Source organism: Physella acuta, unplaced genomic scaffold, assembly GCF_028476545.2.
Source record: "Physella acuta isolate Inbredline_101_S28 unplaced genomic scaffold, ASM2847654v3 ptg001622l, whole genome shotgun sequence".
Taxonomy (NCBI): Eukaryota; Metazoa; Mollusca; class Gastropoda; family Physidae; genus Physella; species Physella acuta.
The window spans coordinates 96490-110000 of NW_026733136.1; the positions used below are offsets into that span (position 1 = coordinate 96490).

A 13511-nucleotide genomic window follows, 5' to 3' on the forward strand; every position below is an offset into this window, starting at 1 on the left:
GATTGCATTACATCTTACCTGGATCACTTCATTAAAGAGAAATAAATATCACTGATTCTTGTATCGCTATCCGATCAGTAAAATGGCAGTCTATCGGAGCGAGTGGTGGATTATTACTTTGTTAAACCTAACTGATAATTTAGAATTGTAATATAGGCCTACTATTATCAAAATTTTCTAAAGACACGACCAAAAGTAGACAAAATAAGCTTGCACCTTCTACAAAATACACTCTAAAGCAGTGGTTCCTAACTTTTTGGAGGTACCGAACCCCACCAGTTTTATATGCGCGTTTACCGAACCCTTCTTAATAGTTGTATCGTCCTCACTGACAAAATCCGTATCTGAGTGTATCATATGAGTCGGCTGTGTGACTTGACCTACGCGGAAGCCCTGAGACTGACTTAGCGAACCTCTTGGGTTCGATGGAACCCACTGTTTTAAGCTCTTTTGATTTTCTTCCTTTTATTTGTTTCGGCTCCCTAAGGAACATAGGCGTAGGCAACACTCGTCAACTCACTTGATTTTTATGAAGATCGAACCCTAATAATCCAGCCTCCTCCTGAACGTCATGGGCGTCAGCTATTATCATTAAACTGGTTATTACAGCTTCTTCAACCAGTACAATTAGTTCTGAATTTGTTGTTGACTGTGTGCGAGAAGACAGCGCACATCTGATAAATCCAAGACTTCAAGCTCTTGTGTCCGTTGGATTCCAATTTTTTCCTCTTGCTTGTTTCATTATACAATCAACCAGTCAATGAAATACCCAAATCGTATTCCAATGTGAACAATACTTTTGCTATTGTATGTACATTCATTGTATGACCTTAATCTAACAAACTTATAATCCAAGTATGTACTGTATCATAACAGAGACTGTTCCAAAGATAAAACATAAAAAGACTTTCCTAAACGAATTAGCACCGCTACAATATTTTTTTTTCCTGACACGACTAATCATCATTTTTTAAAGGATAATGCATCTTAAGGGGAATATAATTGGCATCGAGTAAAGTGTTAGGGAACGACAATCATACAGCGTAATTATTATTTTTTTCCGGACTGTCGCACACACAAACACACTCACACACATGCACACACACACACACACACATATATATATATATATATATATATATATATATATATATATATATATATATATATATATATATGGGAGGGCGCCAAACTGAAAGTTCGTCCCGGGCGCCGGGAGGGGTCGCTACGCCTCTGTTGATCCAGTGGCGTGCAGAGGGGGGGGGGGGGCGGACGGGGCCCAGGCCCCGGGTATCCACCACTGGGGGGCATCCAGCGGAGGCGGAAATTTTTAATTTTTATTTACTCTTAATTTTTTTTTTTTTTTTTTTTTTTTTTTTAGTAATTTAAAAATTGTTTCGATATGTCTTGTCATATTGTCATCGCATATTTCCAACTTTTTTCACTCAAAAAAAATATTTAAACACTCAATCATCTGTCACTTGTTTTAACATTACACTGTCCATATATATAATATAATAAATGTAGGGGCATCGTTTAGAGTACTTGTGACCAAGTTATTCCCATGCACTGTCGGGGCATCTTTAAAGTAATATGCGCGTATTCGTTATACTCATTTTTAAGGACATCAGTCGAGTAATTAAAACATATTTATTTTTATACACTGTAGGGGCATCTTTAAAGTAATTATTCGTATATTCATTATAATATATTTTATGAGCATTTAGTAATATGCCTACTTCACTTTATAATACATTTTAAAGGCATCCATACAGTAAGTATGCCCATCTTCATTTTATATATTGTAGGGGCATCTTGAAAGTAATTATGCTTATATTCATGTATTACACTCGAAGGGCATGCAACAGTAGTTACATCAATCATCGTTGTTAACATTGGGGGCATCTCTAAAGCTTTTTTTAATGTACTTCTTCATTATGATCCATTTTAAGGGCATCCAAAGGGTAATTATGCCCATATTATTATTATAATTTTTTGGAGCATCTTTGGTGAAATATATGGCCATTTGTTGTGTAATAACGCCCAAACTTTTTATTTTTGTTAAATTGTATGGGCAGCCTTCAGTGGCGTAACTAGGATTTTCGGCCCCTATGCAATAATTAACAATGTTAATAATGTTAGTCGTCCGACCTCCTCCACACTGAATGCCACTGCCTGTACACTAAGAAAGGACTTTGCGCCTTTTTGAAATTAAATTATTTCTACAGTAGAAAAAAAAACTTGAGTTCATTTTTTTAAAATTATTTATATAAAATAAATATCAAAATTCCAATGTAAAAGATTTAACTTTTTAAAAGAAGGAAAATTACCCCTATTTGCCTTGGGCCCTATGCCTTGCTTACTCTAGCTTTACGGTAGCTACGCCACTGGCAGCCTTTAGTATATATTTATTTTTCTGCATTATATAAGCATACTTAAGAATAAGAATGCCCATATTGTTTTTGATACACTGTAGCGACAATCTCAAGAATACGAATCAACATATTGTTTACTAAACATTGTAATGATATCATTCAGAATAATTACGCCCATATTGATTTTTACAAATAGGAGGAGCATGCTTAAAGTAGTGTTAAAGTTAAAGTATTTTAAAGTAGAGCTTTCTTTAAAGTAATTGGGGGCACAAACAGAGCCAGTTTTATTTCAGTTAATAGTAGAGCTATCTATAGAGTTATTGAGCCCATAATGATGTAATGAAATGTGGGGATGCGGTGTGGGTTTTTAGGCTATGTAAGCCGTTAGTGGATTATCCCCCACCTTAACTAGACAGACGTTACCTGGGTGTTAAATTTGTGAAAACGCGTCCAAGTTGTGGGGAGGGTCTGACATAGCATAGTGAATTTTTAAACACAGTCCGGTGTAGAAGTGGGGTTTTTTTAGGGCTGGCAGCTTTAGCCAAACAAGGTACACTTCTGTTATATTCAAGGTTCAGATAGTTTGAGAGTATCTAGCATCACCCATCTCTTTAAAGAGTTGAAGTTTTGACCAAGTGGTTTACAGAAAAAAATCTGAAACTTCTCTAGTTCAATGCACACTCTCACCTGTATTAGTTACACTATAGGAATTTCTAAACAGGCCAAGAGAGAAACATCCCATCAATAAAGGCGTGTCTGACGCCCTAATTGTAGACACGGAGAACGTTTTTGTCCCTGCGGTCCCGGGCAGTAATACAACACCGGATGAGACTCTTTTGTAGTGCATCACAGACGCCCCCCCTCCCTACCACGACACGTCCCGCAAATGTCTCCCCCTTTCCAACCCCCCCCCCCCCCTCCCCCCAAGTTCCAACCATTCATTCCATTTGGATTTAGCTGGCTGTAGTCAACGTTTTCATCTTAATTAAGATAAGTACAATTTTTAAAAAATGCTTTTCTATGTATATAAACGTCCAACATAACTTATTTGTTTTTTTTAACTAAGCTATATATATATATATATATATATATATATATATATATATATATATATATATATATATATATATATATATATATATATATGGGCATCTTCCGCTTGAGTTTGCCCCGGGCATCTACATAGGTCTGCACGCCACTGACTTGATCGCCATTGTGTAACATTCTTTATGTCTTCATTTTCGTACAACAAACTAAATTGATACTTAAAAAACTCAATATTAATTATTTTCAAACTAAATTTTCATTTTACAAATTATCATTTTGATTGACATAATGTGAAAAGAACAAAATTAAACCAAATATTATACCCTTTACAAAACTTGCAGTTGTGTTCGAAAAAAGTATACAAACTATGTCCCTTTGCACCACTTGCTCAACCGAAGAAATAAATACCTTTTTAAACTTTGTTTTGATGTTGGAAAAATTAAACAACAATTATCTAACTAGCATGGTTTGATAAAGTGCAATGAGGTAGGTAAAAAGGGGAATTTTAAATACGACCGTTTTGTACACTGAATGTACTGTTTACTTATTATTATTTTTGATCAACAACAGTGTTTAAGTTTATATTTTCCATCTGCGTTATTGTTTGCTTTTAGGTTTTCGTATGTGTTTTCGTTTGTGTTTGCATTTATGTTTTTTTGGGTTTTCGTTAGCGTTTCTGTTTGTGTTTGCCTTACGTTTGCAGTTGTGTTCTGGTTTTTGTTGTGGTTGATTGTGGTTAGGGTTAAGGTTAGAATTAGAGTTAGGTTTAGGATTATGTGTTATTTTCTCAAAAGTCCATTTTTTTGCATATGGACATTTAATTGGGAAAGTAATATATCTCATACTCGGGTAAAGCCGGGTATGTACTGCTTAATAAACGCACAAGTCACGGTCCTTTTTTTTTAAAACCGGGGCCAGTGCAGAGCCTGGCCGTGACGGCTAGTATGTGGTCCGAATTTTGTTTACGCCATGTTTAGAGCTAGATTCTAGATATTAAAACACTATAAAGGAATCCCTTTAGATCTGCCATTTCGAGTATCACAACCTTTCACCGCACAAATCACCATTTTGAATGTAGATCTGTACACCGAGATGGCGGATGTTTACATTCACGAACGGACGTGACGTCTTATGAAAGGACTCTATAAATAGAAGCTACGCGATGTAGGTTGATGCCTCTATCGTTTGTGAACAACTCGCTTCCTTGTTGAGTCGTAAGCGAAATCGTGAAACCGCGTAAAACGTGTTGTAATGTGGGAAAAGGTTTAGTTCAACATTTACCGGGATGCGAATAGTTGTTTAATTTTTGAAAAGTTGTTTAATTTTAGAACATAGTTGTTTAATAATAATAAAAAAAAAATAGAAACGTTAATAATTAAATCTAATTATGAGTAGAAAAGATTTAGAAATAGTAAAAATAGAAGAAATATCAGGATACAGATCTAATTCTAGCGTAAATGAATTTCGGGATGATATATCGTCATCCGAAGAAGTAAGTATTATTAAGAAGTTTAAGTAGGCCTATTAAGTATTTAAAAAAAATTAAATAAATGTATTAGACCGAGAATCTCTAGATCTTTAACTTTCTATAGTATATTCTATACGTCACGTTTAATTAAATTAGTTAAGGCTTTTCTAATTAAAAAGTTTTTATTATATTTGATTTAGGGCCTAATTATAAATTATATTACTATTAGATCTAGTAGATCTATAGGCCAAAGCTTCTTTCTTCTTCTGCATTCTTAATTTTAATTTAGTTTATGGTGGATAATTTAAACAACATTGAGTTAACAGTCTAACAACAAAGCGCCTAAGTGACATTTTCGATATTGATAAATAAATATTTATTTAACTACTAGATCTAGGTCTAGATCTAGATCTAGATTATCTAGATCTAAGTAGGCCCTATATATATATATATATATATATATATATATATATATATATATATATATATATATATATATATATATATATATATATTGTTTGCTAATTTTATTATTATTTGCGAGGCATTACATGTTATTGATAAGATAGTTTTAGTAGATCAGGGCCTAAATGCAAATTTAAGTATTTATAAAAATTCGAAACAAAAAGAAGGCTAGATTCTAGATCTAGGGCCTACTTGTTTTTCTAGGCTAGGCCTAGTTCATTCATAGGACAGAAATAATAACCCGCCGAAAAGGCATAACAAAGGAAGGGCTTGGTAGGCTATTCTTTTAATGTCACGGAACCGGATTTCTTTCTAGGAATTATTTCAACATACGGGGACGAGAGAGCATTTTTGGGAGGGTATGGGGAAATTGCGAAAAGCGAAATGGCGAGGGGGGGGGAAATGCGAGAAGGGCGCGAAAACGGTCGGTCACGTGACTTTTTGTCTCGCATTTTACCACAACCTGATACTTAGGCCTACACTGGGTGGCGTTGAAATGCGAAGATTTCTGCGAAAAATTTACCGCACCCGATTTTCAGTGGTATTTGGTCCAGACTTCAAAGACGTTTCGTTTACATTGTTAAAACTTCCGATTTTTCCGTACTAGACATACTGATGATTTGTCAACTCCTCCCATCTTTTGTGTCGACTTAGAATACCACCTTGTTCGAAACCGACGGAAATACCGCCGACGATAGATCAACTTCTGTCTTTTGTGTGGAACGCCGAGGCCGCCTGATTTACCGTCTTTGAAGATCACCGTGCCCGGATCCGCTACCGCCGGAAACATATTTTCTATTGTTGCATAGAAATTATGTATAAACAGAGCCGGCGTTAGGAATACGCGGGGCCTAGGGCCAACCATCCGCGCAGGGCCTTTCCATTATATATATATATATATATATATGTATGTATGTATAAAGGCCTATATAATGTGATGTACACATAATAACACAAATGTTTTGGAGTTTATAAGCTAATGTCAAACTTTCCAGTATAATAACAGATTTTTATCTCTCCCATGTATTAACCCAATGTTCGTAGATTTTTTTTTTTCCTTTTCTAAGATATTAAATCACTTTTGACAGTTATGTAATTCATACCAAATCACTTAAAAAAATTTAATCACGTGCCAAATAATTAGGAAAATAATGTTTACAATACAGCGAACTCGGCCTGATGTATCAAAACAGTATAGACTTCAAAATTTGTTTAGAATTCATACAATATTTTAAAACCAAAATCATTATTGTCTTAATTATTGAACGGGTGAATCCTTAAGGTGACACAACATAACAACAGTTTTAACTTTCTTCCAAAAAATAATAATAAATCACTCTGTTTAATGCCGCCTGATATAGATCCTAAGCCCCCCCCCCCTCCCCGCCTCGTCGCCCTCCTCCCACCCCTCTGCACGCAACTGAATGTTAATTTTGTTATACCAAGACAAGTAGGCCTACATATAGAGTTTCTTCCAGGCATCTCTTCAGGGGAGGGGGGCGCAAGCCCGCCCCCCCCCCCCCGAAAACGAAATGAAATTTATATAATTCATATAGAAAATATATACTTTTAACAGTGTCCGCCCCCCCCCCCCCCAAGGAAAGTCTACCGCCCCCCCCCCCCGAAAATTTCAAGTGCCCCTCCCCCCCCCCCCCGGAGAAAAAAGTCTGGAAGAAACACTGTACATATACGACATTATACGACATCTACAACAAGAAAGTCAGGACTAGAGTTCATCAGGTCACTAACTGTCTACTATAGACATCCCGTCTGCTCACTAAAAGGACGTCTTCATCGGTCCGCATACAATAGGGTATCTCTTTACGTCGTGGGGTAATTCTCGACCGCCATCTCCAGTCAGCTCAGGTCAAATGCCAGGCGACCGTACCCTACACAAAGGGTAGGCGTGACACTATTTTTGTATCGAATTACGGCCTGTCCCAGTTCAGGTGGGACTCACCAACATCAACCGTGGCCTCAGTTATAACAATCAACAACGTCGGCATCCGACCATTTAGTTTTTCCCAATTGAATTCAGCAACATTTTTTTTAAGTTTACAAACTTATTCAGATAACACTGACAGTGCTGAAGCGCGGGGCCCCTTCAAGCGCGGGGCCTATGGCGACCGCCCCGTTCGCCACCCCCTAACGCCGGCTCTGTGTATAAACATGAGCGGGCTAGATTTTTAAAATTAATGACGACTGAGACGGGATTTTCCTCTCGCTAACGAGAGCGAGCTATGACAGTATGTAGCACAGCAACGATATGTTAGGATTTTGAAATAGATCGATCTAGATATAGATCTATCTATCTTCTTAGTATCTATCTATATAATAAAATCTAGATAAAAAATAACAACATACAACACTCGTGTTAAAGGTTATGACTAAATCACAAATGCTTGTTTATTTTAAAACAAAAAAAATAATAATTTAAATAAATAAAGATGAAAAAAGCTTGAAAAAAACTTTTTTTCCGCAAAAAGTGTCTCGCTTTTTCCCCTTAATTCCGCAGGTATGTCTCGCATTTTCCCGCCTCGCCATTTCGCGTCTCGCAATCTCCCAACACCCTTTTTGGGAACAAGAATCTAGATTCTAGGTGTGGGGAAAAAAAGGAGTGTAGCGTAAGAGATTCGAGGCTTTACTTTATCACATTATTCACGTCATTATTGTGACATTATCTCTGTCACATTTTATGATTATATATAGATCTAGAATCTAGTATATATAGAGTCTAGGCCCTACCTTAAAAAAAAAACAAAACAAAAAGAAAACAACCTTATAATATATATTTTGATATAATAATTAATTAGACTCTAGATCTAGATCTATAAAATATTTAATTTAAAATATAGATCTAGAATCTAGGCCTATCACTCTATTTGTTTTAGTCCATGTCTATTTTTAATATTAATTTATTTGGCCTAGTCAATGAATAAAAAAAAATATCGTAGATCTGGAATCACCATCTATTCTAGATCTAGAATCTAGATTAAGATTTAGATCTAGATCTATCTATCTATAATCTTTAATAAATAATATAGGTCTATTAGGCCTAATATTAATTAATATTTATTAAAATTAATAGGGCCAAATAGTTTTAGTGTTTTGATTTGGCCTATTATCATTTTGACATTTCAGGCTGAGTATTTCTTGAACTTTGTGGGCAGAATTTCAATCAAGGCCTAAATCTATATATTAGTATATAATACTATACATACATATATATATATATATGCCCATTTCTGATGGGTACCTGACTCACTGCTGGGTATAGCGCTGTCCACTCTGTCCCAATGTATGCTGGGGTAATTAAAACAGATAAACTCAACTTCATCTACCAATGTGTATACTACGCTAACAGAAAAATGCAAAGAGAAAAGTACGCACACAGAAAATGTGCACACAGATATATGCCTAAAATCAGCATCAATATGCCTTACAGCTGTTCTGACAAACGCCTCATTTTCTGTTCATTTTTTTTACAGAGTAAAGATGGAGAGTACAGTGTTGGTGGGGACTACAGCTCTAGAGACAGCATTGGGTCAGCTGTACTACAAGATGGTGTTGAGTTTGCACCTGGTGACCCCGACAGAGGAAGCTGGTCTGGAAAGTTTGATTTCCTTATGTCGTGTGTTGGTTACGCTGTTGGGCTGGGGAATGTATGGAGGTTCCCATACTTGTGTTATAAAAATGGAGGAGGTAAATACATTTTGTTCACTAACCCATTTCTAAATAGATCTAGGTCATTTAGATGTAGAGTTGATTTTGATAAGCTATACTCACAATACAAATCTGTATAACAGAAATCACATGTAACAATTCTTTGCTTTACCTACAATGCTGGCGGAGCAGCACTTTTTAATTTTTTTAAATCTTAGGTTAAATTCAGGACTAGCTAGAGATATTAAAAAGACAAACATCTTTAATTTGTTCTCTCACTTTACTTTACTCAATATTTTAATACATTAGTTTAGTAATAGGTTAAGTGTTTAAGGCTTTATGCATTATTGTTATTGGTGAGACTAGCCGTACAGGTATGTTTTAGTATAAGTATTTAAACTGTTTAATGCAAGTTTAAAAATCTAATTATAAACCTAAATGCCCTGTGGTTGTGATGTAAGTTAATAGTATTTTATTTAGTGTTGAGAAATAATATATTTACAATATAATCTTACTTGGAAAAATGTCTTAAACATGTAAATTGTATACTATGATTTTCCCATAGGTGCCTTTCTCATCCCATATACTTTAATGTTGATTGGTGTTGGCCTGCCACTGTTTTTTATGGAACTAGCCTTTGGTCAGTTTGCTAGTCTCGGACCTATAACCATATGGAGAATCAATCCATTATTTAAAGGTTAGCTTTTATTATTCATAGACTATAACAAAAGACATTACAATAACGATTGACCAACACACTAAGACCCCGGACAGACAGCATAAATCAGAGGAGAGCTAAATATGTCAAGTTATTTTTAGATGCTTTATTGATCTCTGTGATGACTTTCAAGTATAGAGTTTTCAGTGTAGAACCAGCAGACATTATTGATTTTTATAAGGCTGAGGTCACTGACTCAGGCTACACTCATAGAGAGCACATCATCTATAATTACTATGAATATTTCACTAATATCAGTGCAATTCTTGTTATATAAAACAAGAATAAAATGAGGCACACTTATTTGAACTTGTATATTTTATTTAGTATTTATTTATGATGTGTCCATTTTAGTCCTGTTTTATTTAAAATGTGGGTCACTCAACCCAGAACCCTAAAAGCAGTTTTTCTTCAACCAGACAAGCTTATTTAGAGCAGCGCATTATAAACATAAATGCATATTTACAATACAAGTCTATTGTTTTAAACAGGAATACCATTTTTTTATCTTAAAGCACCACCTTTTAGCTAAGTAATCATTTATTAAAGACCTATATATAGGTCAATTTCTTTAACATGGAGAATTTCATCTAAAATATTTCATTTAAGCCAGTTCTAGTCTGTTTTTTTTTAATAAATATAATTTGACACACTGATTTTAACCCTTATTTTATATTATTTTGCATATTTAAAAAATCTGTTATGAATTTTTTAGTAGGTCAGTTTTTACCCAATTCATAAATGTGCCTTTATTAATACTTTTTTTTAAAAACTGGCCAATTACATTTACAATCATTTTTTGTAAGTCGACTTTCTGGTCTACATATGAATTCTAAATTGTATGTAAATTAATAAGAATTGAGTATATTAGCAAGTACTTTAAACTCCCTTTAGTCATAGAAGTAAGAAGCTGTACAGTGTTATACCCAAGGCAAGGTGTTTTGCCGACATAGAAAAAAATAACTTAGTTTTTTAAAATGTAAGGTTAGATAACTTAAAATTCTGATGTACATTAATATAGTAGTAACCTTGTTGCCTAAAAGAGTAAACAATTGAAAAAAAATGTTAAAAATTAATAAAAACTATTCTTGTGATTTGGTTATGTTATCAAGAAATTTGTAGTATATTATCTCTAATTAGGGTCTGCTTGTCCAAACTGAGCATGTTTTATGGGCAGTTAAAATTAACGCTGGTTAAAACTTTCTGCAACACGAATCACAATACAATTATTATTGGTGTTGACGTAAACAATGAACTCACTAAGTATTAAAAGCTAGACTGTTTTCCTCCACAGGTCTAGGCTACGCCATGGTTATAGTATCTTGGCTCATCAGTCTCTACTACAATGTTGTCATTGCTCAAATTTTGTTTTACCTGTTTGCGTCTTTTACGGATGCTCTGCCATGGACGTCATGTGGAAACAGCTGGAACACAGACGCCTGCCTGGTTCATGATCTCAATCAAACGTTTATCAACGGTAACTAACAAAGAAATATGCTTCTTATTAATGGATTACGCTCTGGTAAACAAAAAAATTAACACTAGAGAGCTAACAACTTTTTCTTTATAGCTTTATTAAGGTACATCCGCATGTTTCCATTAAAAAATATTGGTGGGAAAATCTTTATCACTTTGACAACAACTGCCATCTTGAAAAATTAACCTATTCATAGGATTTCCATCATTCATTAAGTATTATATTTTAAACCCAATTAAGAATGAATTCAAAATCTTCTACCATAATTTTGGGGTCCTCAGCTAAAAAATTTAAGTGCAGATCTTCAAACTAATTTATTATGGATTTTCAAATTGTGGGTCCATTAAAAATTATTAAATTTAAGACCCCAAAATTTAGTGTTTTTACCGGACCCAAAAGCTCTCTGGTATTAAAAGTTTTTTTTTAACAGCGTCCACCCCCTTAAAATTATTGAAGGCAAAATGGTTTTATTTTTAAGCTTGTCTTTAAGTATTGAAGTTACGGTTATTGTAAGAGTCAGGTTCAAAACAAGATTGCTAGGAAATTCAGTGTTTGCGTTCCTACTCGAACTTGAATTATACAGTCTTTTAAATTATTGAGAGAGTAGTAAAATTCTTGACAATATTTGGTTTATGATGACGTGGATGAGAAAAATAAGCGTATGTTAGTCTGTTTACAGGAAATAGAGAAATTAGTGTACGCCAGAATAATGATAAGGAAGAAAAATATAACACATGTTAAAATAATGATAGGGAAGAGTAAAGTTAGTGTGTGGCTAGTATAATGACACAAATGCAAACCAAAGGCAGTTTGAATCCCGGTCATAAGCTTCAGCTATTCACTCTTGTCCTATTATCCACACGTTGACCTAATATCATAATGGAGATAAAGAATAAAAGTATTGTGCTGGGTACATTATTTATTAACATGCCAAGCCACAGAAGTAGGGCCATCAATCTCTCTAGGGACTATTTAAAAAAAAATTTGTTTGCCATATTTCAGCCACTGTTAAAGGCAAGCATTTCTAATCTTGGAGAATAAACTATGTTAGCTATAAGTTTAAAAAAAACTACAACTTCTTTACTGTGACAGGTTTTGATTTAAAATGTTTTATAATCCTAAACTTAAATTACTTTTTTTCAGAAACGAAAAATTCTACGGGTGTCAATTTTAATTTAACTAGTTTTAATAGTACTGCTTCATCACTCCATAAAGTTTCCAATACACCTGCTGAAGAGTATTATAGGTAAGATTACACGCTATCTTAAGATCTATCTTGCGATCTCTAAAATAATTTTTATATTTAAAAAAAAAATAGCACTTAGACTATACTAGAAAACGGAGTACAAAATAAAATAGCTGTTGCCTTTTTATTTTTCTAAAATATGGTGATAGATATCTAGTATTTTACCTATGATATTCACAATAATCTCTGTGCAATACATAGATATATGTAAGATTTACAGTAATCTCTGTGCTATATCTAGATATATGTAAGATTCACAATAATCTCTGTACAATACATAGATAAATGTAACGTTCACAATATTCTCTGTACAATACATAGATAAATGTAAGATTTACAATAATCTCTGTTCTATTTCTAGATATTATGTGCTGCAACAGTCAGAAAGCATTGAAGAGCTTGGTTCAATCAACTGGAAACTGGCTGGCTGCTTATGTTTTGCGTGGGTGATTGTTGGGGCTGCTTTAATTAAAGGTGTTCAGTCTCTGGGCAAGGTTTGTCTCATTGTTGATACTCACATATATAGATTAATTGTTTACTAGAGGATTACCGTTCTATTATCAAATAAAAAAAATTAACTGTCCATGTATTTTATTTTTTAGGTTGTGTACTTCACTGCACTTTTCCCGTATATCATGTTGACTGTCTTGCTGGTGAGAGGGTTAACACTAGATGGCGCTACAGATGGAATTATTTACTACTTAAAACCAGATTTCCAAAAACTTGCTGATCCTAGGGTAAGCCATTGGATTTAATTTTGGTGCAAATTATTTGGTTCAGAAATTTATCAATACATTTGATCACAAAATATAATAGAGCTCTGATGAACTAGTAAAACATTGGTTTAAAGTTTCAGATATGTTCTGTTTGATATATGTTATTTATATATTGTACAAAAACATAGATGACAGTAATATGTAAAGGGAATTCATTTTGATGCATTGTGTATTTAAAACTTATTTTACTATTGAAACAAACAGGTTTGAAAAAATGATAATATTTAGCAAGTAGATAAGATAAATTGTAGTTAATAGCTAATTTTTTTTTTTACT

The 13511-nt window shown here is 34.0% G+C and overlaps 1 protein-coding gene across 1 annotated transcript in view; it reads left to right on the forward strand.

Annotated features, from left to right (window-relative positions):
- The first annotated feature begins 4673 nt into the window (after window positions 1–4673).
- The window catches only part of LOC131929376 (sodium- and chloride-dependent glycine transporter 1), a 14585-nt gene continuing 5747 nt past the window's right edge, over window positions 4674–13511 (forward strand). Inside the window, exons 1-7 of the mRNA XM_059285530.1 lie at window positions 4674–4914; window positions 8844–9057; window positions 9584–9715; window positions 11031–11213; window positions 12357–12459; window positions 12821–12953; window positions 13062–13196. Of these exons, the coding sequence (XP_059141513.1) occupies window positions 4810–4914; window positions 8844–9057; window positions 9584–9715; window positions 11031–11213; window positions 12357–12459; window positions 12821–12953; window positions 13062–13196 (1005 nt within the window). The 5' untranslated portion in view covers window positions 4674–4809. The remainder of the gene's footprint in view (window positions 4915–8843; window positions 9058–9583; window positions 9716–11030; window positions 11214–12356; window positions 12460–12820; window positions 12954–13061; window positions 13197–13511) is intronic.